The 26,293-nt window shown below is 37.8% G+C and overlaps 3 protein-coding genes across 6 annotated transcripts; 1 reads left to right on the forward strand and 2 right to left on the reverse strand.

Moving 5' to 3' along the window:
• On the forward strand, positions 1 to 4,131 carry LOC135637620 (uncharacterized). 4 transcript variants are annotated; one of them, XR_010496336.1, is made up of 6 exons: positions 178 to 684; positions 2,102 to 2,398; positions 2,520 to 2,735; positions 3,324 to 3,452; positions 3,615 to 3,987; positions 4,077 to 4,131. XR_010496336.1 is itself a non-coding variant. In XM_065150270.1 (6 exons), the coding sequence occupies exons 2-6, from the start codon at positions 878 to 880 to the stop codon at positions 3,840 to 3,842; spliced, it is 954 nt and encodes a 317-aa protein (XP_065006342.1). In that variant the 5' UTR covers positions 545 to 684; positions 849 to 877; the 3' UTR covers positions 3,843 to 4,115. The 4 variants fall into 4 exon arrangements, 3 of the variants coding, with proteins under 3 accessions (XP_065006341.1, XP_065006342.1, XP_065006343.1); XM_065150270.1 differs by adding an exon at positions 849 to 961 and having other exon boundaries at positions 545 to 684; positions 3,615 to 4,115; XM_065150271.1 differs by adding an exon at positions 901 to 961 and having other exon boundaries at positions 545 to 684; positions 3,615 to 4,115.
• Positions 4,132 to 4,309: 178 nt separating this feature from the next.
• On the reverse strand, positions 4,310 to 22,525 carry LOC103983887 (calcium-dependent lipid-binding protein-like). The gene is made up of 11 exons (XM_009401221.3): positions 22,147 to 22,525; positions 20,730 to 20,831; positions 18,845 to 18,895; positions 16,265 to 16,385; positions 15,364 to 15,482; positions 15,144 to 15,242; positions 13,977 to 14,057; positions 13,812 to 13,897; positions 11,663 to 11,888; positions 6,275 to 6,442; positions 4,310 to 4,901 (listed from the first exon to the last, which is right to left on the reverse strand). Exons 1-11 carry the CDS (start codon positions 22,249 to 22,251, stop codon positions 4,494 to 4,496), a joined length of 1,566 nt encoding a protein of 521 aa, XP_009399496.2. The 5' UTR covers positions 22,252 to 22,525; the 3' UTR covers positions 4,310 to 4,493.
• Positions 22,526 to 23,381: 856 nt separating this feature from the next.
• On the reverse strand, positions 23,382 to 24,820 carry LOC103983889 (leucoanthocyanidin dioxygenase). Its single transcript, XM_009401224.3, has 2 exons — positions 24,217 to 24,820; positions 23,382 to 24,131 (listed from the first exon to the last, which is right to left on the reverse strand). Exons 1-2 carry the CDS (start codon positions 24,729 to 24,731, stop codon positions 23,564 to 23,566), a joined length of 1,083 nt encoding a protein of 360 aa, XP_009399499.2. The 5' UTR covers positions 24,732 to 24,820; the 3' UTR covers positions 23,382 to 23,563.
• Positions 24,821 to 26,293: the final 1,473 nt, after the last annotated feature.

Below are 26,293 nucleotides of genomic sequence, written 5' to 3' on the forward strand. Positions count from 1 at the left end.
ACGATGATCGTTGCAATGGGATGAATTGGCGGAGCATTCTGACGTTATCGGAGGTTTTATGCAGCAGATAAGGACAGGGGAGGTGGCGAAAGCGGCGATCCACCCACCTCTCTTCCGTAGATGAAAAATCTAGACACGGAAAAGCCAGACACCACACGTGTCTCAACTCAAGGCCGGTGGGTGGCGGATAGGCGGTTGCTATTTCCTCCGCCCCATCCCCTCCACACACTTCTCTCCCTCACGGAGTTGACTCAAGTGGATCGTGAGAGAGGGACGCGATCGGGAACCCCTTATAAAGCCAAAGGAAGAGCACGGTCACGAGAGCGTCACGGGAAAGATTGCTCTTTAATTTCCCTTTTTGGGTGGAAAACGAAGGGAGGAAGGTGATACGTGAACAGGATGGCCAGTGGTAGGTGGTTCGGGTGGAGAAATAAGAGTGGCGGAGGCAAAGGGAAGGAGGAGACGAGGAAGGCGGTAGTGTTGGATGGGTCGGATATAAAGAAGCTGGTGGAGGACGAGGCGACGTTCAGCGGATTCGTGGAGAGCAAGTTCCGGGAGTTGGACGTCGACGGCGATGGCAGGCTCTCCGTGAAGGAGCTCCAGCCGGCCGTGAGCGATATTGGCGCCGCGATCGGGCTTCCGGCACCGGGCAGCTCCCCCAAATCTGACCACATCTACTCTGAGGTGAGCCCCTTCTCTCTGTAGGTTACTTGGTTCCTCTTTTCCTGTTCTTTTCCTCATCACTCCCCCAGTTAGTGTCTTGGGGAAGAAGATGAGGCCGAGTTGGCAGATTGGGTTGCAAGGTTAACCTATCAGACTGTGCAGTATAACATTGATCTCCTTGGTAGAATTTTAACCATGCATTACTGACCATGGAATGTGGAAACGGAGTGAGGGCAGAACATGGAGCACCAGAGTGGCAGAAAGATTCAACAGCTCCATAGGGTGCACAGTCAACTTGGTAATGATGTCATGCTTTGCTTCATACTGTCATGGATTTCAGTAGAGTGATTGAGCTTGAGACTGGTTATAGAAACTTTCTATTCAGTAATATTGTTTGAGGCTGACAAGTTAAGCTGCAAAGTAAGCCAGATTATGAATTTCTTTGGTTGATAAGTAAAAGACTGAGATAAGACTAAGAGGAGTCTCAGATGGCTTACTTTGGTTTTGGCAGGCAACTTAATGAGCTTAAGCTTTTTAGATTGCGTTCGGGAGTGTTTTTTTGGCACTAATTAGATCATGAGTTGAACTTTAGAGACAGACATTCTAAAATTGCCTCTTAAAATAGGATTATACCTAAGATGCAGTTTTGTGTCCCTATAAAGGAAGATCATGCTGAAGTCTCCTACTCCTACTAGGATTAGGCTTGACATACGTATATCATGATCATCGGAAGAAGCAATATAACCTACAATAGCAGCAATTCTTACATATTCTAAAGCATCAAAAGTGATTCCTTTATTGGCTTCAAAGATGAATTTTGAGTACTAAAAAATCATTTAATATCATTTTTCTATGTGATCAGAGCAGTTATTTTAACTAAACCTTGTAGTAAAATGTAGCATTTCTTTCTTGTATATTTATTTAGTGTTGGTATGCAGTGTTTTGTAATTAAAGGTTAGCAATGATGCCACAAAGGTTGTTCTTTTGCAACTTTAGTGAGAAGGAGACTCATGCACACCATTTTTCTTTCTAGTATGTAATGGTTTATTATAATACACTAGAATGACAGCCGAAGTCATTAGCACACTACTTACGAACTGCTCAGGGAATTTCTTGAGGAGATAAACTTGGGAGTCTGTTTAGATGACATCTTGATGATGTAAAAAACTGGGAGAGTGATGTGTATAGCACAATACACTAACGCCATTTTTAGTTGTAAAAATGATAGTCTCTATGTTTGAATTATGAGGGTTACCATAATTTTCTCTAGTTTAAAGATAAAAGGTGAATTAACTGATATAAAGACACAATTGCTTGATTGAAGAATGAGCGATGAACAGGTTTCTAGGCTCTCCTCCATTTGGTCTATAACATTTTTCAAACTTATATTTAACTTTTGCGGATTTATCTTTGATTGATTTGTTGTCATTATATGAAGGTCTTGAGTGAGTTCACTCATGGTAAGCAAGAAGAAGTAAGCAAATCTGAGTTCAAGGAGGTACTCTCAGACATTCTTTTGGGCATGGCAGCTGGGCTTAACAGGGACCCCATAGTTATCCTCAGGATCGATGGCGAAGATCTAAAGGAGTTTGTTGAGAGCCCTCTGTTCGAAACAGAGGCAATTTCGATGTTCTCAGGGATGGAATCAGCCCATGCCTCCTTGAGAAAGTGTTTGACTACTGCTCTCCAACAGTTGACTGTCGAACATGGAATGCCACCTGCTTCAGACTCCTGGGTAATTCTAGTTTTGATATAATCATCATATGCATGATATATTTTATATGGTGAATTGATAGAGCAATGTTCATTTACTGGTGAATAGAAAGAATATGATTCAAGCTTTCTCATGATTGCAGGTCATAACTAATATTGTGGAACCATCTTTCCAATCCTTTTCCTCTGATCTGCTCGAACAACCAGCTTCTCAAGACATATTGGAGAACTTCAAAAAGCTTTTGGGTAATGTCATTCGAAGACTTCAGGAACACCCTGTCATTGTTGCTCACAGTGAGAACACCTTTGATGGAAGTGGCATCAAGAGACTTCTCTCGAACAAGTTTGAGTTGGATAAGGTCAGTCGCTGTCCAGTTTATTGAATTTTGTATTCTTTTCCAGACCTTAATGCATGGTTTCTGAATTGTTCAATTGTGCTACTCTAATATATATATATATTATTTTTTACAACTAAAGCTTTTGAAATAAATGGTACTTACAACTTACCCAAAAATAAATAGGAAAAAAGAGATCTACAAATATGTGCTTTGTTTTGCAGTAATCAGTTTATCGTAAACATTTGGTGAGCAGGAAAAGAGGCATGATATTCAAGTTCTGTTAAAGAATGTAGATAACAAAGCCTGATGTGACTATGCATTTAATTATGCATATATTGATTTCTTAATTATTCATAACAAATTATGAGGAGGTAGATGGAGAAGACAACATTGTGAGATGCATAAGACTCTCCTAAAAATTCTACTAGATAGGCTCATAACTGGAGTTATTTTTACTCCAAGCTTGTTTATGTCATTGTTGGCGGATGCAAAGATTTTAGCAAAGTACTATCTCAGCCTTCAGTTAATTTATACATCCACTGATTCCAAGAAGTTGGCAGATTGTTATCTTACCCTTCAGTTAATTTCTTCATTTACTTAATGATACAGCTTCTGGATTCTGTCTGGCGAGACCTACCGAAAGATCACAATCAACAAACCTCAAAAGAGTACCTTCGAATTGCACTCGATCGCATGGCTGCATCAGCAAGTTTACCTCCTTACAGCGCTGTTGATCGGGTAATGCAACTGCCTAGATCGTGTAAACTTATGATCTAGATGCATAGATTATTCCGAAATCACGACAACTTCTAGAAATCATGACAACTTATGATCTCAAGTCAATCTAGGCTGAATTAGGACTTCAGAGCGTAAAGCATTTTGCCATCTGTAATGTTGCAGGTTGATGTTATCATCAATGAGGCGATCGGTATGGTAAAAGGAGATGATGGTAAAATTGTGGAGGAAGCAGGGTTCAAGAGAACACTGACGGAGATTCTTGGGAGCATCATGCTGCAACTGGAGGGGAACCCTGTGTTTGTTTCAACCAACTCAGTAGTTCATGAGCCACTAGCTGCATCTTCCACCGTCTTGCCATCGACATCGATATTGACAGAAGCGAATGAATGACTTATGACAAAAATCACAAGAGAAAGTTGTATCGTTATACTTCAATAATACTCCTCAAATAGTGCAGCATGATAATGGAACTTCATGAACACTCTTTATGAGCAATGACTCAGGTTTCGGCCTAGAAAATAGCATGTAGTTGTTGGTAAGTCGGCCTCTTAAGGCCAGATTGGTTGATGATTCATATGCATCAAATATTCTTAAAAGTTGGTTTGACATTCAAATTTCTTGAAGGTAGTAGTAATCTTCATGGGGCATCAGGAAATTATGGAAGGATGTTCTCATCAAATCAATGCTTTATCAAGTGTGTTCTTGCAAAAGCTTGACCAGAGAAAGCGTAGCTCCCGTCAAACTATGATGAGAAGAATCTGATTAGGGATAGGTAACCTTTATATGTACTGCTGGGTTTTACTAGTATTTTCTTTTCCAAGTCTATCTAGACACGAATAATCCAACATAACAAGGTTATGATGATTTATGTAGTACAACAAATAACATAATTCCTTGCTTTTATCAGCTACAATCTTCAAAGATGATGAATGCGGCAAGAAGCAAACAGTCCACAGAAGGTAGACCGAACAATCGAAAGCAAGTGAAACAATAAGCATAGGGGGAAGAAGTAAACCATACAAATGGCAAAACACAACTAAGCTAACTTGCATTTCCATCTCCTTGCACGGCAGGGAAGGGGCCGCTAAAGTTCCGCTTAGAACTGCTGAACTGGTTTGTCACGCTCTTGCCCATGAACTTTCCAGCTCTGCTGAGACCACTGCCGAAAGCACCGAGTCCAGTTCCTACGATCCCAACACCAGCACCGAGACCTGATCCGACCATACCAACACTGGTTCCGATGCCTGTGCCCACCATGCCGACACCTGATTCCAGGCCTGTGCCGACGATCCCCACCCCTGAACCAACCAGGGATGCAGCCCCACCGAGCGCGCCCATCGTGTTCCCGATAACTCCGGCCTCCTTCAGTTTCCTTCTCTCCTCTACGGTTCTCTTCTCTTCTTCTAGGGCCACTAGCTGTTCCTCTTTGGTGAATGGGTGATACAGCACCTGCAAGGATCGTCAGTAACTTCATCGTATATACTATGGGATGCACGCACACTACCACCAGTACCAGTACCAGTATTTACAGATGGCAAGAAGATCTTGCACATCCATGGTCATTTACCTGTTTATTTTTCGGTTTTTTAATATAATTGTATATATTTTTTGAAGTAATTTTCTTCACCATTCACCCTATGAAAGAATCGCACAACATGGTTTTCTAGTTGAATAATGAAAATAGAAATGCATGTTTCAGAAAGCAGTGCCCTATGGCAGTCCATAGGAAATCTCATCCATGGATCCAACCAACTTATTTATCCAAGGTTCCTGGTAAAACTCATCTCTTAGTTGAAGATATCAATGATCCTGCAACCCACCATACACACACACACAAAAAAAAATTGTATAGAATATTAGACATAATTAAATTTATTGTAGAAGACTTATTTTCTCAAAGGAGCCCTGTTTGGTTGAAAAAGAAAAACATATTAGAAAAATGCCATGATCTTTCAACTTAATAATTAAGCAACATGCAACAGTATGCAAGTTTTCTATTGTTGATAAGTAAAAGAATTACAGAAATAAATGCTGCTCAAGAATTGAAGTCATGAGAGGATTCAACATTATGTCGTCATAGAATGCGCAACCCTACTAACAACTGCTTCTAGCATGGAGCAATTAGTTTACTCTATTATAATCATGTTAAAGGAAGAAAGGAAACAATTAAGTCAGAATATTTGACATTTGCAATTGTTAATGTCAATGAATCTTCTGCACAAGAATAAAATCCAAAAAACAAGCAACACATCAACGAATACCAATAGGGGATCAATCTAAATAATGCAACTTCCATATCACAAGGTAAAGTGAGCTGCCATGTCAATTCTAGAGTTAATGCACTATATGGACCTCATGCTAAGCTTTGAAACAGGGTTCAAATTTCTGTTTTAACCTTCATATACGTTACACTGTTAGATCATCTTGAGCCAGTAGGCATGCGCTAAGTAGGCTGGCTACAGAAGGAAATAAGAGACAGAATGGTGAATCAATTCAAAGGATAGTAGAGTAACTGATCAATAAAAAAATAAATATGTAGAAACTACATGTAGGTTCTCTTAGGCAATTTTGCTAAAACAAAGAGTCATCTGTGTATCTCAATCAAACCATGCACATCAAAATGAACTAAATGCATGAATACAGTTTTTGAAGCCATTCTTCAAGTAGCCTTGTTTAACTCTAAATTTTTATTTGATGACATAAAATACTAAATAGATTCATAACCATAGCATCTTTATTATGCATCGTGAATAATCTCTTGCACACAATTCTCACATACACAGAGAACAAATAAATGGAGGGAGATAATATAAACCACTGACCTTTATCGTAAGAGTTCCTCTATCCTTCTTATCCTTAACCTTCAGTGTATCTAATGATGTCAGTAAGCTTAGCTCAATTTCCTTCAAGGTTTTAGGTTCCAAGTCATTCAAAGATAACTTTGCAATGCCCATTCTCTTATCTTGTTGAAGTTTGTCTTCATCATATACCTGTGCAAAGGACCAGCAATCATAAATCTGAATTAGTTTATACTTCAAAGAAGAAAGCACTTCTTTGTTCACATTATGGAATGCAGGGTACGTCTAAAACTAGGACTAATGCATTAGTGATTATCAAAAAGGGATGACCAAATGCATGACGTTCCTGCTAATGCAGAGTTGTCAGAAAGGAGGAAGGAATGCTCAACATATGCAGCCTTAGTTCTGCAAGCATAGGCCGCTTCTGTGACTTTAATCTTTGATGCTTGACACACAGGAGTAGCCCTTGACAAGTCATAAAAGATTATCAACTACAGCTATGCTAAACTAAAGCATAATAAAAAGGCCCTTGACACACAGGAGTAGCCCTTGATGTTGGCCTTAAATGCTGAGATGCTAGTTGTTTCGTGTTGACCACTAGAGTTCAGGTCTCAATACAGGATGCAATCTTTAAACATATTTTTGTTGTTATTATTCACATAAAATTTGTTTTACAATAGTGATTTCAATAGGCGCTCGGGCGAGGCGAGGCCTGAGCGTCTCACTTCACTTCCAGGCGGCGCGCTTTAAAGAGGCACCGCCTGGTGCTTCGGGCGAGCGCTTGGGTTAAACCAGGCAACCGAACTAGCGTTTTAGGTCTGGTTCAGTCTCCGGTGCTTTAGTTGGTTCAATCGAACCAACTAAAGCACCGATATCAACTGCCACTACCCAACCCTAACCCTGCTCTCGTTCACACTACCGCTCCCGCTGCCGCTGCTTGCCGCTGCCGTTGTCACCGCTCGCCGCTCCCGCTGCCAATGTCGTTGCCACTGTCACCGCTCGTCGCTCTCGCTGCCACTGCTCACTTTTACCGCTATCGCTGCACCCTCGGTCTTCCCTTACACTCTTCTTCCTTCTCCTCTTTCGAAAGTATACTGTTAACAGTATACTAGTAACAGTAATGTATTTGTATTTATTAGATTAATGATATATTATTTTGATTTTAATACTGTTAAATAATTATATTATATATTTTAATATTTTAGCACCTCGCTTCGCTCGGGCGAGCGCCTAGCGCCTCGAGCGTTTATGGATCTTGGTGCTTTTTGACGCCTAGTGCTTTTTAAATCACTGTTTTACAGAAGGTTAAAAACTGCTCACACTGATAAGCATCAACTGGTTTTTTCTGGTCCAAGCCCAAACTGGTACAAGGATCCATCGATACCAGTTGGTAAAAATTGTAACTGAGCTTACTGACTGGTATTTATCAAATACAAGACATACTGCTAACCCTGTGCTGGAGGATTAGGTTTACCACCCAATATATAGCATCTTATTATCATTTTGAAAGCCCGTGGGCAGAAGATTTCAGGCAAGAAATCTTCTTGTCATTCTAGTACAGCCCTCTTTTCCCATCTCTTGTTTTCATGCTCTGTTTCGAAGATCCAGTGATGCTGCATCCTCAATAGAAATATTCTCACTCCAAACCATCGAATTTTAAGATAAGATTTTTGTTAAAAGCATTGATTTTCATTTATCGACTTAGCATTAAGCTTTAATGTTGACATATATCATAATTCTGGACTAGATCAAGCACAGATCTACACGAATCCAGCCTAGACCTGTGACCTCGCTTTGGTATCAGAATTGGCACCAATCTAGCCTAGAACAGGGCTAGACCTATTAAATTATATCGAGGTAGATCATCCAACCTCTACACATGTGGATCCGAGATAATTTCTGGTACATCTAGGCATAGATCCGTGCATATTCAATGTGGATCCTACCAAAGTCTACAAATATCTAGGCCAGCTCTGCATTAGTCATATCTACATGTCAATATGTTTGCTAAGCATACTCATCAATGTTCCCAGGAACTGATACCATATCATAGCAAAGTGTCAACCTAGCATGAAGGCATGATCGACATGTTTGAAAGTCATCATCCTTGACAATACATGTGGTATTAATTGAGTTATTGTACCTTTATGAGACATCTGTTTTGAGAAACTTGTGGTTTCTATTGTATAACACAACTCATCTGAAAAAATATATTATGTGGTTTCAAATGTATAACACATCACCAAGTCGATGTCACTGAAATTGGTTGACCTTCTCTTTGGTCCATGAATGAATGAAAAACTGTCTTTTATGCAAATCTTGGAGAAATTAGTATATTTTACCATAATATGTGTCATGTCTGCAGTACTTCATTGAGGATCAAGAGAGGGAGAAGGCCAAGGTAGACTCCAATTATATGCAGAATGCAATACATGCTATGCTAGATTAGTGATGCATAGTGAAGAATCAGGACTATCCATTGCTCAACAAGGGAAGAGGTTCACCACGTCCATCTAAATTCAATGTTGAACAAATCAGGGGGAACAAAGATTTAGATTCTTAGACCAACAAGACCAAATCTCAACCTCCTTCACGGTTCAAAATGGGGAGGATGACAATGCAAGATTTGAGTGTCTTACGAGAAGTAAGTCCTCCAAGGAGTGACGACAATGTTAGAAGATGGCTTATCAACAATTTAAGGATAGCAAGCCTCACCGTTTGATTCAGGTCAGTTTTGGTTCAATGACAATAATGTTGTTAACAATAAAGGATCAAAATCTCAGGTACCAGACCCGTATCATCCTGGCTCAAACTGGTACGGTTCCAAACCATATCAGTATACTATATGTCCGTATGTTGATACATATATTGTGGAACAATTTAGGGTGGAAGGAGAAGAGGAAGAAGGAAGAAGACAAAGGAGGAAGAGGAGGCGACATAGGAGAAGGAAGAGGAGTCAATGGAGGAGAGGAGGTGGAGGAAGAGGAAACAATGAAGAAAGAGGAGGAGAAGAAAAGGAGGAGAGATATCCACATATGACAGGCAATGGCAGTGAGCAACAGCAACAGGTGGGCAACGTGAGAGAGCAACAGTACAAGCTCACGAGCAGGCATGGAGGGCTCATCCATGAGCCCTAAGATTTTGTTAACTCAAAGTGGACAGCTCAAAATGGGGTTGGTCCACATCTCGATCGGCCATCGACCAGTGACAGTCAAACCTAACTGAACTAAGGATTTTGTATTTCATATTAACAATAATTACCATGGCAAGGATCTTATTCCATGATCCAAAGTGGTAGCATGTGAATAGAGGACCAGATATTTACTCACGCCACCTAGGATCAATATCATGGCACCAAACAATCCACTAGAGTTCATGAAAGGAAGGGAAAGAGTTAGGAAAGGCTATTTATTACCTTGACAAATTAGGGAGAGCCTTACCAAAATTTGAGTATGCTATTACTCATGTTCACTATCTTTCTACAGGCATTTATTTCATGGGCCATAAAATAGTATTGAAACCTAGTTTTAATGAGCTGAGTTAAAGATTTACAACAACCAATGTCTGGATGGCCTCTACTACCATATCTTTTCCTCCCAACTCTGTTGGGGTAAAGCATCATATAAAGGTATACAGATCCCTACCTGACTGATGTTCCATTGTTGATATTGTTCATCTTATTAGCATGTCTACCAATAGCATATGACCTAGGAGCAATATATGACCTCTAGTCACAGGCAGTGCCTGAGATAGCACAAACACTCATTTAGTGAGGGACAGTAAGACATGTTATGGACAAAGTTTGTAATCTCATGTAAATTAAACATACTATTCATTATAGATATATGACTCATTATTAAAAATGTTTTCTAATTTTAGAATTTTAGTTAAATTGATTTATGTTTTTTTCATCATACAAATATCAGCAGATAAGAGAGGAAAGAACCAGTCCAACATAGATGTCGACCGGATCTGTCAATACCTAGCCATACCAGCACCTACTATGGCTTGATGTGGGTACTGTAGTGGTTCAAATCAAATTTAGTATTTGTATCAAGCCGGTAACTTCTAACCTTGGTTTCACATTGTATTGGCAGCTCTCTTGCTTCTCACAACAAAGCCAAATTGCATTCACAAATGGTAGGCTTAGGGATGCAAACACAATGTTACTAAATCAATTACATAAGTTTCTTAAACGCGATTAAGGATGGACTGCGATTTGGTTCGATTCTGGCAAAATCAGCCCAGCCATCCTAATCAGTACTAACGGATTGGGGTTGGGACTCGTATATTCCATCATGATCCCAAAGTCAGGATGGATGAAGGATTAACCTAAAACCCGACCTACATCTAAAACATATGAAGTAGCAGTAGTAAGATTGATGCAATAGCTGTCAAACGTCATAATTTAAATTGAAAAGATTTATTTTGTTAAAAGAATCAACAAACACTAATGTCAATAAAATCTACCTAACGTTCATCAAGTGTAAGAAAAGTTTTAATTCACAAACAAAGGGCTACACTAACACATTGAACAAGAACTGAACTTTTACTTCTCAAAGATACAATAGACTATAACTAAAGGCAGCATGGCAAATGTGATGTCCATACTTGTGATGGAAGACAAGTGGTAATATATTTGCCTTTCCTTCACTAGTAATGGTAATATGGATGTCTTTAATAGTTTTTTATGCATTGCTAGCTTCCAATGTCAAGCTTTGTTCACATTGTTCATGTTTAGACTTGTTTCAACTGAAAAATACAACTCACATCTATATAGAGCCACACTTTGAAATCAAAAGAATATATAGAGACAATCAACAATGATTAAACTCAAATTCATTGTTGGAATGGATCTAAAATGACAAATCTCCCATGAGCAGCAAAAAGCATATTAAAAAATCCTCCATAAAATGCTCGGCTAAGTGAAAGATCAAGAGACTTCTGCTACAAATGACAAAAAGAATTGTTCATAAAAAAAGTATATTGTTTCCTCAAAGCCAGCAGCCCACCCCGGAAATTTGTGTATGATACATGTCCACAGAATGCATATTCATAAACTGGACTTCTTTTGGAACTTTTGGCTGTCAATTTTAAATATTAAGTAGCTGGTGGACATTCAACAACAAGGTCATCCTACTACGAAGTGGAATTTTTGGGTTATTGAGTCTTCTTAACATATCTTATGCTTGTCACATTTTCACATATTAAAATATAATTTAACAAATATCATAATATATTATTTAATATTTATTACTACACATCTCCATATCTATCTCCTTTTCATCACCTTGAGAAACTGGAGCTTGGACATGCATATGAGTTAAATACCCATGTCTATATTCGGCTATTCGCAATTATGATGTAAATATCACCAAGTATATAGAAGAAGAGTCAGATGCGAAATCATACCTCAAAAGTAACAGATTGTGTTTCCTTGTCTTCAGCAATCAGTTCAAAAGTTTCATTCCATACAGGACTGAGATTGTCATCAACTACCTTTGTTTTAACCTTGAACACAGGGCGGACAAATAAAACCACATACGGATCGGATTTTCCAACAAATTCTTGATTTTTCAGATTATTTGCTTTCACTATGGTTACTGTGAGCTTTCCCTGTGGTTTAAGCTCTAGTTCACTGCACAACACAATAAATAAAGTATAGGTTGTCAAAGAGGAGATAGAATCTGAAAAACAGAGTCAAATTTTCGGGTGAATAATAAAGTTGAAGATGAAATTTCATTTTTTAAATTTACCTAAACACAATAGATGTGGATAGGACTAGACTGTAATCACCAAAACAGAAAGATGAAAACATCAAGAGTGCTTAATTACATGAAGAGTCATCAGCATTTCTAAACAAGAGCCCTTTCCCATCAGTATAGGGGAAGTAAAAAAGATCAACTACATGCAGACAATTTGAAGTTCCTTCCATGGTTTGCAGTACCGGTCCGTACCGCCTGGTACAGACCGGTAAAAGAGCACTGTTACCGGTCCGGTACTGTAGCAGTACTGTAGCAGCGTAGTACTGCTACAGTGCTCGACACGCCTGAATATACCGCTCGGTACACCTGGGTGTACCGAGCAGTATACCGTACCGTATCGGTACCGAGCCCAGGTTGAAACTCCGGTACGATACGGTATTGCGAACCTTGGTTCCTTCAGACATGGAAACAATCCAAAAAAGAGAAGAAAACAAAGAAACTTCATTATGGGAAACAACAAAAAAAATAACCTCATGAATAGGGATTAAAGTGTCACTAAGAACATATAACTCATATGCTGGGTCAATGCCTAACCTATTTTTAAATCATCTACTATCATACATCTGAATCTGAAAGTGCAGGTGGTTTTCAGTTTGGTACAAAGTTTTGAGTATCAATCAGACTGGTGAATAAATACCTACTACTATTTACCCGTCCGACCAGGTGTTGACATTGAAATGTGTAACTTGATATTGGTATATATCAGTTCATTTTTAACTTTTTATTATTTTAACCAATATCAGAAGGTATGGATTGATATATCATCCTACTGGCATCGTACCAAACCAAAAGGTTATGGAAATTGGTATCAAACAGATATTTAAATCCTTGTTTTGTGGTTACTAATAAGTGCCAGCAAAAGGGACAGTACAACTACAAATTTATATAGTGAAATGCTAAATTATATGCTTCATGCATTATCATCCCATAAATGGACAATAAAGATGGTCAATGGTAATGTGAACACTCGTATTCAAACTGTTTTTAGTTTTTCTTTATTTAGCACTTCAAAATTTAAGCAACTCAATTAGGAAATACTTTTGGTAACAAAATAAAATTTTAAGTGCATTTCACAATATAATAGATTTGACTAATGAAATTTCAGAGAAGCAAATATTAAACAGGGCGATCTACTTCTTAAACAGGCTTACTGACCAGTAAGCCCTGTGAACCGAGTGATAAGCCTGATTTTTTTATTAATTTAATAATTTAATTTTTTAACCCTAATACCAAACCCACACAGCCACCCCAAAGCGTGTCTCTTTCTCTCTTCACGAAGTCTACTCACACCTAACTCCTATCTTGCTGCCCATTGCCTCTGGACCCCGCCCACTGCTCCCAGCCCTTGTTTAGCGCCTCTCTACTTCCTCCTCTTCTTCTTCACCACCTCCTCTTCTTCTTATCATTCGCCACCTCCTCCCCCATTCCCCTCCCCTCGTATTTGTACCATTGTATGTTATATCATACCATTGGTATCTGGACTCATGCTGGTCCGGTTACGAATTGTCACAGGTCTGGTACCTGAAATTGGAAATCTTGACAATAACTTTTCAATATCTTAATAGTTCCATGATGCAATATATGTAGATATGATGAATTGTTAATAAGTTTATAGAAATTAAATAATTCTAAATAATCTCAAGATGAAAATAATAGATTCCTTTTAGAAAGTACAGAAGAGATAATCATTGCAAGACCAGCTTAAAATATGTCTACTACAACCTTCAAACATACAAACTAACTCTCTTTACTGAAACCAAAACATCATAACAGAAGTACAAGAAACGGAAATAGACCTTGTATCGACATCCACTCCACCAAGTGGAACAACAATTCTGTGTGGCCATTCAAGCATATCAGTGACTATTGAGGTGACAGTGTCCTATATAACAAGATTTAGATAAATTTGCATCAAATAGCCCACTAATTGAAAATTTGTACAGTTATCAAACTAAACTTACATCAATCATGTCTGAAAGCCCAGGAATAGCAGTTAAGCTCCCTCCTACAGCCTTCAATGTATAATCTATTCTAGGCTTTGGCTGAAAGAAAAATATTTTATCATTGCAAATATTGGATACCAAAAAGTTCCAAGCATCACTGCTATCATAAAACAATTCAGATGCCAGAACAAAGAGAACTGTTATTTGCGTATATTGGTTAAACTCAAATATCTAGAAGCCATCTAGGAAGATAGATGACAAGATATGGCAATAATTTTGTGACTAATACCTACAATTTGTAGCTTAAAATATTTTGCACATGATTATCTATCTAATATCCAAATTTCACCAATTTGAAGATTGTACAAGACTAGATATGTTGTTAGTGCTCCTGATTCAAAATTTAAAGTTTAAAATAAAATTTGAAGTCATATTTTGACCATTTCAATCAAGTAATATGGAGTAATATGGCCACAATATAAATTCCAAGGAACTCTATATTGTCACTTGACTTCCAGCAAGTTCTTCAAAGTTCTGTGTGGCTAGCAACACAAAACTACTAAAGATAGCCTAGTAGAATAACAAAAATCATTACAGAAGTGGTCATAGACTAAAGCTTATTGATCATACTAGTGATTCGTAAACTTAAGTTAACGTGCCACAACTTTTATTGGGATCAGAATATGCAACTTTGCGGCTATCGCATAAGCAACTAATAAATATATTAATGAATCCTAAGCATGAAGTATTATTGAATGACTGATTAGCATTCTAGTGATTTTAGCATGGTATAATATGATTCCATATTTCAGGATTAAAGTTCAAATATCAATGATAAATTAAAACATTGGCTAATTTCCAAATAAATTTACCTTATAAATGGCTGTATATCAACTCTTTTCTCAACTCACTCGAACCAAACACTGAATTCACAATGAACTCGATCATTTAAAACAGTGTTCTATTTAGATACCGGTATGGTACCTAAATATATATCTTATCCCCTCATTGCAAATAAAAAAACATGAGATTATCATAACAAACAATTCATTGGTTTTAATAATCCCAACATTTTAATCATACGTCACAAGTATTTTATGTAATAAAAATAGGAAAAGACCATATACATCTATATCAGTATAGATTAGATTTCTCAACAGAAACAAGCAATAGCCCTAAACATACCTCAGCCAGAAGCGCAACAACAACAGCAGAAATGCAGGGTATCTCTTCAGAAAGTTGAAATATAACACGTATCACAGTAAAGACCTGAAGATCCTTCAACTGTAATCACAGATATAAAGTAACATGTAAAACCTCATCAATACCGAACTGTGATGTAAACTGAGTATGATACATCTGCTTAAATATATATCAAGTAATTGTTACAACCAAACAAACTAACCTGAATAGGCAATGAAGCAACAAGTGCTTCAACTGCAAGAATTATGCTTAAATCTCCACCCCAACGGAAATCAATGTCCATTATAAGTTGTCCTTTTTTGAGGCTTTGAACACGGATTCCTTTGCAAAATGGCAAATACATGAAATATAATGTATCATTTAACATAAGAAAACCAGCTATTCTATAGTGAGCAATAGAATTAACCTTTTCCTCTTCATGAATTAACAAAAGATATGTACAATATTGAAATTTGGAATGTGATAGGAACATTTTGACAAAACTCAATAATTATTTATGAACACAACACTAGCATCATTATAAGCAAACAAGTGAGAATCAATGAGAATACTGATTCTCCACAAGTAGAAAGCTGTGCCAAAAGTGGATAACTGAAAGAAATATTTAGTAAATCTATTTGACTATGGGAAAGAACTAAGGCTAGATCCACAAGCCATAAACATCATCAAAAAATTTCTTCTGAGATAAAAAAAAGATGTTGTATGAGCATTAGTCATGTATATGACAAACTGTTTCTATAATGGCAATTTTCTCATGTACTCCTGAAAGGTATCAATTTTAGTATTTATTCCTCCAAAGTTGTGTCCCTTGAAGCATTGCAAATAGTCATATATGCCCTTGCATGCATAAATAGGCACAATTTCACCAGTGCTGCAAAAAGTAGAATCTTCACAATTTTTCAAAATGATTCAATAAAACACATGGTAAATCTTGATGCTAAAATAGCATTGCTTAGTTCATTCTTTAAGCAATCTAGAAAAGGTCCAATGCAATTGAATTAATCTCACCTGTTAAGCACCAGGAAAGTTACAACAATTAATGAGCATAGTAGATAATTATCAACTACTTGAAGCTGCAAACTAAAACTGCATCCTGTACAAACCTTCAATTTTTGGTGGCACATTCCCAAGAGATAGCTTGCTGAACTTTAGTGAAGATATTCCCGGTGGTCGATAATCGTCCAGTAATGGTTCAACTGTATCCTTGATTACCAATGTTGCTGCCTAAGACCATAAAAACCTATAAACCAACTTGTAGGCAGAATTGATATACCAAATAAACATCATTTACCCAGCAGCTGCAAGAATTTGCTATATAGCCTGCATAAAAGAAAACAAGACAAAAGCAGTATGCAAGCACTCACATTGAATAGTCAATTTACTTTTCTACCTTCAGTGTCCATGGCTAGGGTAGGAGATCAAGTTCTGGAACATATATATTTATGTATTATTTCTTGGATATGAGTATTAGATAAATGGTGCTTGCAAATTTTCATTTTTCGAGCACGGAACATGTGAGCAAAGAACTATTTCTTTTATTGAAGAACTAGTTCACTAAATTGGAAGTAAAACATTAATATTCTACCATGTAGATAGTTGATTTATAAGTACCTGATTCCAAGTGCTCAATGAATTTCGTATTATCCTCCATACATGCCGATACTTGTTGAAAATAGAAACAAATTCCTCTTATTAATAACTGATACTCAAATGCAAAAATTCATTTTACCTTTTGATTTACCCTGAAATTTTGTTATATTTCCTAAGTGTTCATTGACTTATTCCATTGCCCCTCATTTCTAAAAGTTTAGGTATATTCTTTGTGAGTCCAAATTTGTTCAGATTATATCTAGGCTCCTCTACCTTCCATTTAGTATGGATACCTATATATTTGTTATTTTATTCTTTATTTCATGTCAATATTCTTTATAGATATCTATTAAAAAGAGCAAACCTAATGCTCCAAGCACCCACCAATGTGACATCTGACAAGGGTTGATGTATGCAATTTGACCTCTACAAGTAGAGGGGTTGTTTTTTGTGATTCCAACTCTGGTCCGCAAAACCACAAAGGAGCAATCTTACCATTATACCAAGGCTCATCCTCATTCTTTATATATATCAATTGAGTTCTCTTTTTACCATATTTACTATCTTATTTCCAACATAACAACTGGTCATTTGGTATTATCTCAATCATAAGCAGATTATATGCTACTTCGCTGCTCAAAGTCAGACTAATCATACCACCGGTAGTTCATATCTGTTCTAAAACATCCCTTCTTATCCAATATCTCAAGAAATAAAACCATCACAACTTCTTAATTCAAGTGGCAAATTCAGGATACATCTAAGAAATAGGGTTTAGGGTTCAGATAGCATGATGATCAGGTTGAATTCCAGCAATAAGGCAGCTTTAATGAGCAAAGAGCAGGTTGTTACTAACAGGGAAAAAAATAAAGAGATAACAGTTCTATAAAAACTTAAAAAGTTAAATTTAGTAGCAATGTAATAGTTAAAAAAAAAGGAGAATGATATAAAGAATAGGGAGAAAAGAAAATAACTGATCAAAAGATTGATTGACAGTGTATATCATTTGAGGGACAAGTTACCAATTTGGTTTTATTTATAACTTCTAAATACTAATAAAAAAAGTGACAAAAATTCCACCCATAAATACCAAAATTGGGAATCAAGATCCATAATGAACCAAAATCTGACTTGCCTCAAACTGATCCAGATTTTGGCTTGAAACTAAGCATGAATTTACTGGGATTGCATCACTTCCATCTTATTGACATGAATAAACTACACTAGACCTAATGACCAGTAGACTTAATTCAACTTCACATTGACCCCAAGGAATTGATCCAAGTTCAACCAGTGACCATATCAGCATAATGGAGTTCAAGGAAGAAAATTAGGGAACTTTGACTCTTACATACTTGTGGTAGATTTAAAGCACCATTTTTTGTTACTTGGTAAATATTTCCTTTATGGCACCATTTCAGTTCTTTTGCTCACAACACAATCTAACTAGCACCATGTTTGGACTTTTTTATTAATTTAGATATGATGCTTCATTTGTATTTTTTCCATGATTTGTTATAAATGGATTTTTGGACTTACACCTTTGTTATTGTTGTTGTTGTATTTGTTATGCATGGATTTAAAGTCGACTCACATCAGGTATATACATCTACAGGTGAAGACATATGTTCCTTGGTTTCCCTTTATTGGAACTGTGGTCTGATTGATATTTTTATTCTCTCTTTCTAACAACCTTCCATTTATCTACATCTCTTTATTTTTGCTTCATTAAAAGAAAATTTGAGAGAGCCAAATCGATCCCTAGATCAGATTTTGCAGTTTTCTCTTCTGCAGTACCTCGAGACATGGGGTTGAAAGCTGATCCAATCCATTTTGGGAACATCCAATGCCAAAGTTTCTCACCCCAATAAACGAGACATGGGCCTGAAAGCTGATCCAATCCATTTTGGGAACATCCAAAGCCAAATCCAATCCATTTTGGGAACATCCAAAGCCAAAGTTTCTCAGCCCAATAAACAAGAATTAAAAGGGAATGAAGTTGCATTTATAAATATTCTCTAGTCAATAGAGTGCAATATAGGTTAATGCATTCAAAATATTCAGATAGAGAAAAAAAACCACAAGTAGCTTACATCTGCAATAAAAGGCCACAATTTACCCAGCAGCTTGTTCAGCCATTTCACCTGTAGAAGCCATGAAACAGAAAAAACCATTTTTTGAAGTCAACAAATGCAGAAACTATAATTAAGTAAAACACAAAGAAATTTATCAAATGTGACAAGTGCAGATTGGGAACAAAGTTTTCCCTTATATGAACACCTTTTATAAGGGAAAGGCAGAAAACTATGCGCTTATTTCATTGAAGTGGTGAAATAATTGCAAGAGAGCAGAGAAAAGACAGAGGAGAAAAGAGAAGAGGGGGTGGGTGGGGTGGTAGGGGAAAGAGGGGGAGAAGGAGAAAGGATCAAAGGAACAGAAAGAGAATCAACCACAAGTTGTTATGACTGATTTCACAAAGATAAGAGCATTGCATTTGAAAGAATCTTCAAAGGTTGATCAATTCCATACAGGTTATCAGGCTTCAGAAAGAAGAATTCTGATAGCTTCTTTAGCTATAGATAAAGTTTGTATGGCTAAGTCATTAAATAGCCTCTTATTACTCTCCCTCCATAAAACCATTAAAATGATCAACTACCCATCCTAGCACCACTTAATCTTTCTAAAAGGTTTTTATACTTCACTTGATTTAAAGCATTAGCAAAAGAACCAGTTAGTTTCTGACTGAGTGAAGTCAATTATGCTCTAAATGGTCAAGCCATAAAAAAAATTTGATCGATATTTTCACTTAGTTAACTGTAAGTCGAACATAATGCCTCAGGAATCCACTACTTTAAAAAAATTCCTATAATTACATCCTATTTTCCAATGTCAACCATGTAAAAGAATATTGAATTGTAAACATGAGGGATATTTTGGCACCATGTGGAAAACTGGAACCTAAAACTTCCACGGTCTAACTACAACAATAAAATCCATAATATCATGTACATCTTTTCCCACCAATGAGATCTATAAAATGAAAGATCTCTAATTAAATCAAGAGCATCTATGGTCTCCTTTAAGATTTTCAGATTATCTATCGGTCTAAGTAACTATAAAAATCATGAAACAAACAAGACAAACTAATTTTCAGAAAACATGAAAGATATATAGTCTATAACTCGCATGATCCCTAAATTAAGCAGATTTTGAGGTTTTCAAGGAATGGTCTAAAAGTAATCTAGTGGTAAAGTTTTTGTTCTAATCTTCTATTACATTTATTTACACAAAAAATGGTCCTAGGTATTTCTTGGAAGTAGAGTTGGAACCACCATGTTCATTCAAATTTGGATAACAAATAAAACTAAAATACTTCGATAATCAAAGTAACTTCCATAAGACACAAGTTGAAAAAATATAGACAATGACTTACATAATCTAAAAATTATAACACAGATTTTGAAGTTTTCGAAGAATAGTTTGAAAGTAGTTTTGTGGTAGAATCGTAGCTCTGTTTTATGCTTCTCTAGCATGCAGTTGCAAGTGAAGTTTACTATTTCTATACCATTATAGGCTTTTTTCTACCATACTAAGGTATGAAAAGATGAAATTCAAATGTCCATATAAAGGCTACAGTTTTTGTTTTAAAATTAATCCAGCTAAAGAAAATGTTAAACAAAAATATTTCAAATTGTGTTATGACATCTAAAATTTTGAAGTATCCTTCATAGTCAAAATCACAAACACTACTTCACAATGTGATTAAAATATTGTCAATCCATATAATTTTAGTTTTCATCTGCATCTCTTTCTCTCTTACTCTGCTAACATTATCAAGGAACCATTCAAATATTTGGTAAAATCAATTGCTGGACTACTTCAAACTGCTAGTGGAAGCTGACCTAAGGTACCTGATGACTAAAAATATCCATCCAACAGGCATGTCATAAATAAAAGGTAATGATCCATTGAGCTAACCTGTTCAAATAAAGGGAAGGAAACCCATTCAGGGTAACTGTCACCACAAAGTTTCTTCAAATCATCTCTGCCCAGAAACCCTAAAAGTTTTATATCAACAGCCTGTAAAGAAGAGAACATAAGCAACAGCATGGAACTCACCTTTTCAATTCCTTGTCTTTTTTGGTCAAGAAGCATAATGGTTTCAACTTTTAATAAAAATGACCATGGACATCTGAGATAGAAGCATGTTGTTTGTATCTGGATTAGATATCCATTCCACTAAAACCACTGCTGAGCTAACCATGGACATCTAGTGTGACCATTGTAAATTTAACACAAAAATGCAGTTATATCAATATACAGAAAAATACAAGAAACAAGTTGAACAATATAAGGCTTATAAGCTACCATCTAAAAGAAAATTTGTTGGTTTTATTTTAGTGTAAAGTTTACAGGTAGAAATCTCAAGCTTCAAGATAAGACTTAATCGACCTTCTACGTTGACACAGTTTAACTTGCAGCATATATTGACTATCCTTCAATTTCCACATCCTCGCCCAAACAACAATTTTAAAATCCAAGAAATATGGCTGTATAAGAATTCAGTCATACCAAGATGTTACTTATGGCCAGATATCAATTAGTGAAAGTTCATTTGCCATTTGAAACCAAGGGTGATAATTGTATGGCCAGAAAAGAAAAGGGAGGTGGGGATTAAGTTTTCAATCGGGCTTTTGTCAAATCAGCAATAAACGCTTCTTATACTAATTTAAAGGGTCAAATTTAAAAATAAATTACAGTCTTTATTGAGAGTTTGAGACAACCGATGATCAGTGCATTGTTGCACAAGTGATTGGTTGGTCTCATGTTCGAGTCCACATGTGTGTGTCATATACACAATTTAATATAGTAAAAAATTATTATAAAAAAATAAATTGCAATTAACACAAAATTCTGATGGTAATGAAAGGTTTGGTTTCAACCCATTCCTAGATTTCTCTCACCTTGTAAAATTTAACACACACAAATGACAAATAATTCACCAAATAAGTTGCAAGAATAACAAGAAAATCCACCTAAAAAACAATAACAAAAAACGCACACTACTCTTCAGATCAAAATTTAAATTGTGTTGGTTTACCAAATACATTTTTTGCTACTCTAACATACCAAACCAGTATATAAGTGCAAGTTACTATCATAAATTCCTAATCCGCCTGCAAAATCCCTATTCCATTCTCAATCTTAACTCCAAAGCAGTGGCATTCTAATCAAACAGACCAGATCCAGAGAGCCTCATCATTACGGTAAAAAAAAAAAAAAAGACATCACGATAGCAACATGCCATATTCCTACGCAAATTTCAGAAAAACATGACGATTAAGCAAGGATCAAACAAAAAAAAAGAGCGCCAAGAAGATCAGAGAATTCGTGCCTTGGCGACGCGCTTGATGCTCCGGGATTTCATCACGCGGCTCCAACCGGCCATTAGCGCAATCCCCACCAACGACCCCATCACCAACCCCGAGATCAGTCCCATACCTCTCGGTGACCCTTTCCTCTCCGTTTCACACGAATCCCAACACCGCAAAACGACCTCTCAAGCAACCAAGTGTGTCATTCAAAAGATTTTCCAAAGCCAACCCCGGAGCTGAGAAGAGACCAAACCGAATCAGCGGTTGCAGATCGATCCAAGCAAAGAGAGTGTGGAGGAAGGAGAAAACAAGGAATGCGAAAGAGAGAGCAGAGGAGAAGAGAGAAGAAAGAGTCGAAGGGGGTTACGAGTGAGGATCGGAGACGAGCATGAAGAGGAGAGAAGCGAAAAAGAGTCGGAGGGGGTTACGAATGAGAGGAGACGGGCGTTAGTTGCATGGGCCCCGCACCTTTCGAATAATAATAATAATAATAATAATAATAATAATAGATCTTCTAACATTGTTATATATATATATATATATATATATAATAATAATAATAATAATAATAATAATAATAATAAAGTGAAGAAAATTAAAATTTTGAGGGGGATTTGCTTGAAAAAAACAAAAAAATAAGTGAGAAACTATAAAAGAAAGGGATGTTTGTCATGATGTAGAATAGGAAGAGTTACATTAGGTCATTTTTGAGAGAGAGAGAGAGAGAGAGAGAGAGAGAGAGAGAGAGAGAGAGAATGGTTGCATTCATAAGTTCGTAAGTTTGACTCATTCCTTGTCCCCATTAATTAAAGTTAGCTGATACAAATATATTTAACGTTTCAATAGGATATTGCACTTAATACGAGTTTACTTTCCCTAATGCAATGATGAAAATCTAAATAATCCATGATCTTCATTGTTCCAAATATAAAATTAAATCATGATCCACATAATTCAAATTTGTTTCGACAATATAGTAAGTAATATGTTTGATAAACTACTCGATCCAATAGGGTGAAAGGTCTTCTAAAAGGGGCATGCAGAATTTGAATCTTTATCTTTAACAATTATAATTAACGAATTTAAGCTATGTATTGTTTAAGAAATTACTTTGCATGTCAAATTCCTTTAAAGTGTTGGCCATTCTCTAGTGATATGTTCTTGGCGGACCAAAGTGAGATTCCAACACACATCCAGCCACTGATCGTATGATGTTTATTGTGAGTAGGATTTCAAAGTAGACTAAGACATGAGGTTGAACAAGAGAACATACATAGCATATTATTGGAGAGCATTTCCATGGACCTTTGAGGACGGTGCTACAAGGAGAAGACCGACTAAATCACATACTTGGACTCCGGAAAGCAACGTGGTTAACACGGGACGGTAGAAGCGTGACGATGTACTAAAAGGACAGTTGCACCACAGGCGATGATCTCAGTTTGGGGTCTTGAAGTCCCCCCGAGTCTTCTTGAAGAGCTTGTGCTGGATGTGCTGCTCGAAGGTGCGCGGGGGGAACTTGGCCGGCGTCCCGTCGGCCACGAGCTCCTCCAGTGGCTTCAGCACGATCTTGTCTTTGGGAGGCTCGCAGAAGACCGCCCAGGAGATGCGCACCTTCTCCTTGTTGACGAGCCCGCGGTGGAGGATGCTCTTGTACTGCCCATTGCTCAGGATCTCGAGGCAGTCTCCGACGTGCATGATGATGGAGTCCGGCACACATTTGGCGGTGACCCACCTACCGCCGTAGTAGATCTGCAGCCCCGGCACCATGTTGTGGAGGATGAAGGAGAGCGCGCTGATGTCGGTGTGCGCCTCGACGCCGAGGGCGAGATCGGGTTGTGGGCAGATAGGGTAGTAGTTGATCTTCAACTGCATCAGCAGGTCCTCCATCCCTCCGAGTTCCCTGTCCAGCTTCCCCTCTTCCAGTCCAAGACCCAGGGAAAGAACTTCCAGCATCTTGGTGACCACCGCCCTCAGCTGCCTCCCGAACTTCTTCGTCACCTCACTGCACCGACGGATAGAGAAAACCTTTGAAGGAAGACGACGAGAAGAAAAAATAGGAATACGGATACGGGGAGACGGAAGCTGACATGTAGTCGGTTGGTTGCTTGGGCCAAATGGAGATGTTGATCTTCTCCTCCGGGAATATAAGGTGGAAGAAGTAGTCCTCCCACTCGAGCTGCCCACTCGCGTTGTTCGCCAGCTTGCTCCCGTACCCTTGGATCTTCCCTGATGACTGGTCGTTCGCGTACTGCTCCTTCTGCTCTATGGGCAGGTCGAAGAACTCCTTCCCCACCTTCCTCAGCTGCTCGACGAGCTCCAACGGGATGCCGTGATTCACGATGTGCATCACCCCCCACTCCGTCGCCGCCTTCCTCACCTCCTCCACGCACGCCCTTCTCACATCTTCATCAGGCGAGTCGAAACCCTGGAGGTCCACCACAGGAATCTGAGGCCCCTCCGCCGCCTTCTTCACCTCCTCGAACGCGTCACCGAGGTCGAGCCGCTCCGACTCGGGGCGGACGTACTCGGTCGGGATCTCGTTGATGCCGCTCTTCGCCAGGATCTCCACCCTGGGCGCCACAGACACGACCTTGGTGGCCATCTGGTCTCTCTCGGTCCTCGTCGGAACAATTCCAAGAGGGCTGCTGCTTGCTGCTGCTGTCCCAACGAGGAAGGCTGCAGTACATATATAGGAGAAGCTTCCGCTACTGGCAGCAAACGTGAGCGGAGAAACCAGGGGCGGATGCCCCGCACCTGCTACAGCTAACTTCTTCACCTAACCGGTGTGCAGGGGGGCATCATGGTACTACAGTATGAATGGCGCCGGTGGTCACAGCCACGACAATGAAAACGAGGGCATGGTTGAGAGAAGGAATTAAGGTGACACGTGGGGCCACGCTCTACAAAACAAATCCAGCCTTCAATCTAGGCCCTCCATCCGATTCGGTGGGTTTGATCTGCCACGGAAGGAGGCGTTGACGGGATATTAAGCACGTGAATCCAGAAAGGGAAGCACGTGCGCACCAACCGCCCTGATGCGAACGCAGTGTAACCAACCGTCTTCGTGGAGCGACGTTGGTAGTTCTCGCATTCGGCAACTGCGAGAATGCGTTGAAGTAGACATATGGGGTTGGCTATTCGTCGGATTAGTCCAAGTACGTAAAGGATCGGATCCGCTGTGGGTCCCATAGTAGACCATACACCAACGTCTGGACTAAACAATGTCGAGATGGTCGCAACGCAAATTGAGCTAACTTGGATTACATACGCATCATCACTTCCCCTGATATGTGGCCATCTCAGTAAAGCATTAATGTGCTCTTTTGATGATGTTAATGTTTGTCATGTATTCATGGAAGGAAACCATTGTGCTTTGCCACGTCAACTATATTATTATTATTATTATTATTATTATTTTGAGATCGTTCTTTTTTTACTGTTGATTGTATTTCTGGAAATATATATATATATATATATATATTTTTTTATTACATACATATAATAAATGTTGGCTAAATTCTTTGAGATTGCACTCCCATTAAAGAATTTTGGATTTGGATTGGGTTGAGATCAAACATGAAGAGGATGCAGTGGTGAGTTGCACGAAGCAATTTATAGAATGCACTCCTTTTATGACAGTATCACGTGACTTTCCCGTCAAACCTGTGATTTTAGTTGAGTTATCATTATCTCAGATTAATGCTTAATCGCTATCATAAAAATGAAATATCAATTGGATAGCTTTCTAACAACTTATGTATATTAATGGTCATGTAGCTAATAATAAACCCAAAATCGTAGTGCTAAGAGTATAAATAATTTTGTTTCTTGTAATGGCTTGAGCTAATCTTTAACCTGAAGAATGTGTTATAATAATAATAATAATAATATTATTATTATTATTATTATTATTATTATTATTATTATTATTAATAGACATGCTGATGGTAATCCGGAAAGATTAATTAAAATTGCCTAAGAATTTAATTTATAGGTTATTTTGAAATATATTAGTGGTGGAATGTAGACACACTGATTTCACTAAAAAAAAAAAAGTCTATTTTTTTTAGCTTGTTTCAAAAGGTGTCCCATGTCTAATATAATGCCTAAAATAGTTTTCACCAACCATAATGATATTTTTCTTCACTAGCTACTATTTTAACT

This window comes from Musa acuminata, chromosome BXJ3-5, assembly GCF_036884655.1.
Source record: "Musa acuminata AAA Group cultivar baxijiao chromosome BXJ3-5, Cavendish_Baxijiao_AAA, whole genome shotgun sequence".
Classification (NCBI taxonomy): Eukaryota; Viridiplantae; Streptophyta; class Magnoliopsida; order Zingiberales; family Musaceae; genus Musa; species Musa acuminata.

Excerpts from the sequence above, each read along its gene's own strand:
- LOC103983887 (XM_009401221.3), bottom strand. The coding sequence starts at position 22,251 with ATGGGACTGATCTCGGGGTTGGTGATGGGGTCGTTGGTGGGGATTGCG. Across the intron at positions 14,058-15,143 it reads TTGTTGCGCTTCTGGCTGAG|CCAAAGCCTAGAATAGATTA; the intron begins GTATGTTTAGGG and ends TTTTTCTTTCAG. Across the intron at positions 4,902-6,274 it reads GAGGAACTCTTACGATAAAG|GTGCTGTATCACCCATTCAC; the intron begins GTCAGTGGTTTA and ends CGATCCTTGCAG.
- LOC103983889 (XM_009401224.3), bottom strand. The coding sequence starts at position 24,731 with ATGGCCACCAAGGTCGTGTCTGTGGCGCCCAGGGTGGAGATCCTGGCG. Across the intron at positions 24,132-24,216 it reads AAGCAACCAACCGACTACAT|TGAGGTGACGAAGAAGTTCG; the intron begins GTCAGCTTCCGT and ends CCGTCGGTGCAG.
- LOC135637620 (XM_065150269.1), top strand. The coding sequence starts at position 400 with ATGGCCAGTGGTAGGTGGTTCGGGTGGAGAAATAAGAGTGGCGGAGGC. Across the intron at positions 2,399-2,519 it reads CACCTGCTTCAGACTCCTGG|GTCATAACTAATATTGTGGA; the intron begins GTAATTCTAGTT and ends TCATGATTGCAG. Across the intron at positions 2,736-3,323 it reads ACAAGTTTGAGTTGGATAAG|CTTCTGGATTCTGTCTGGCG; the intron begins GTCAGTCGCTGT and ends TTAATGATACAG.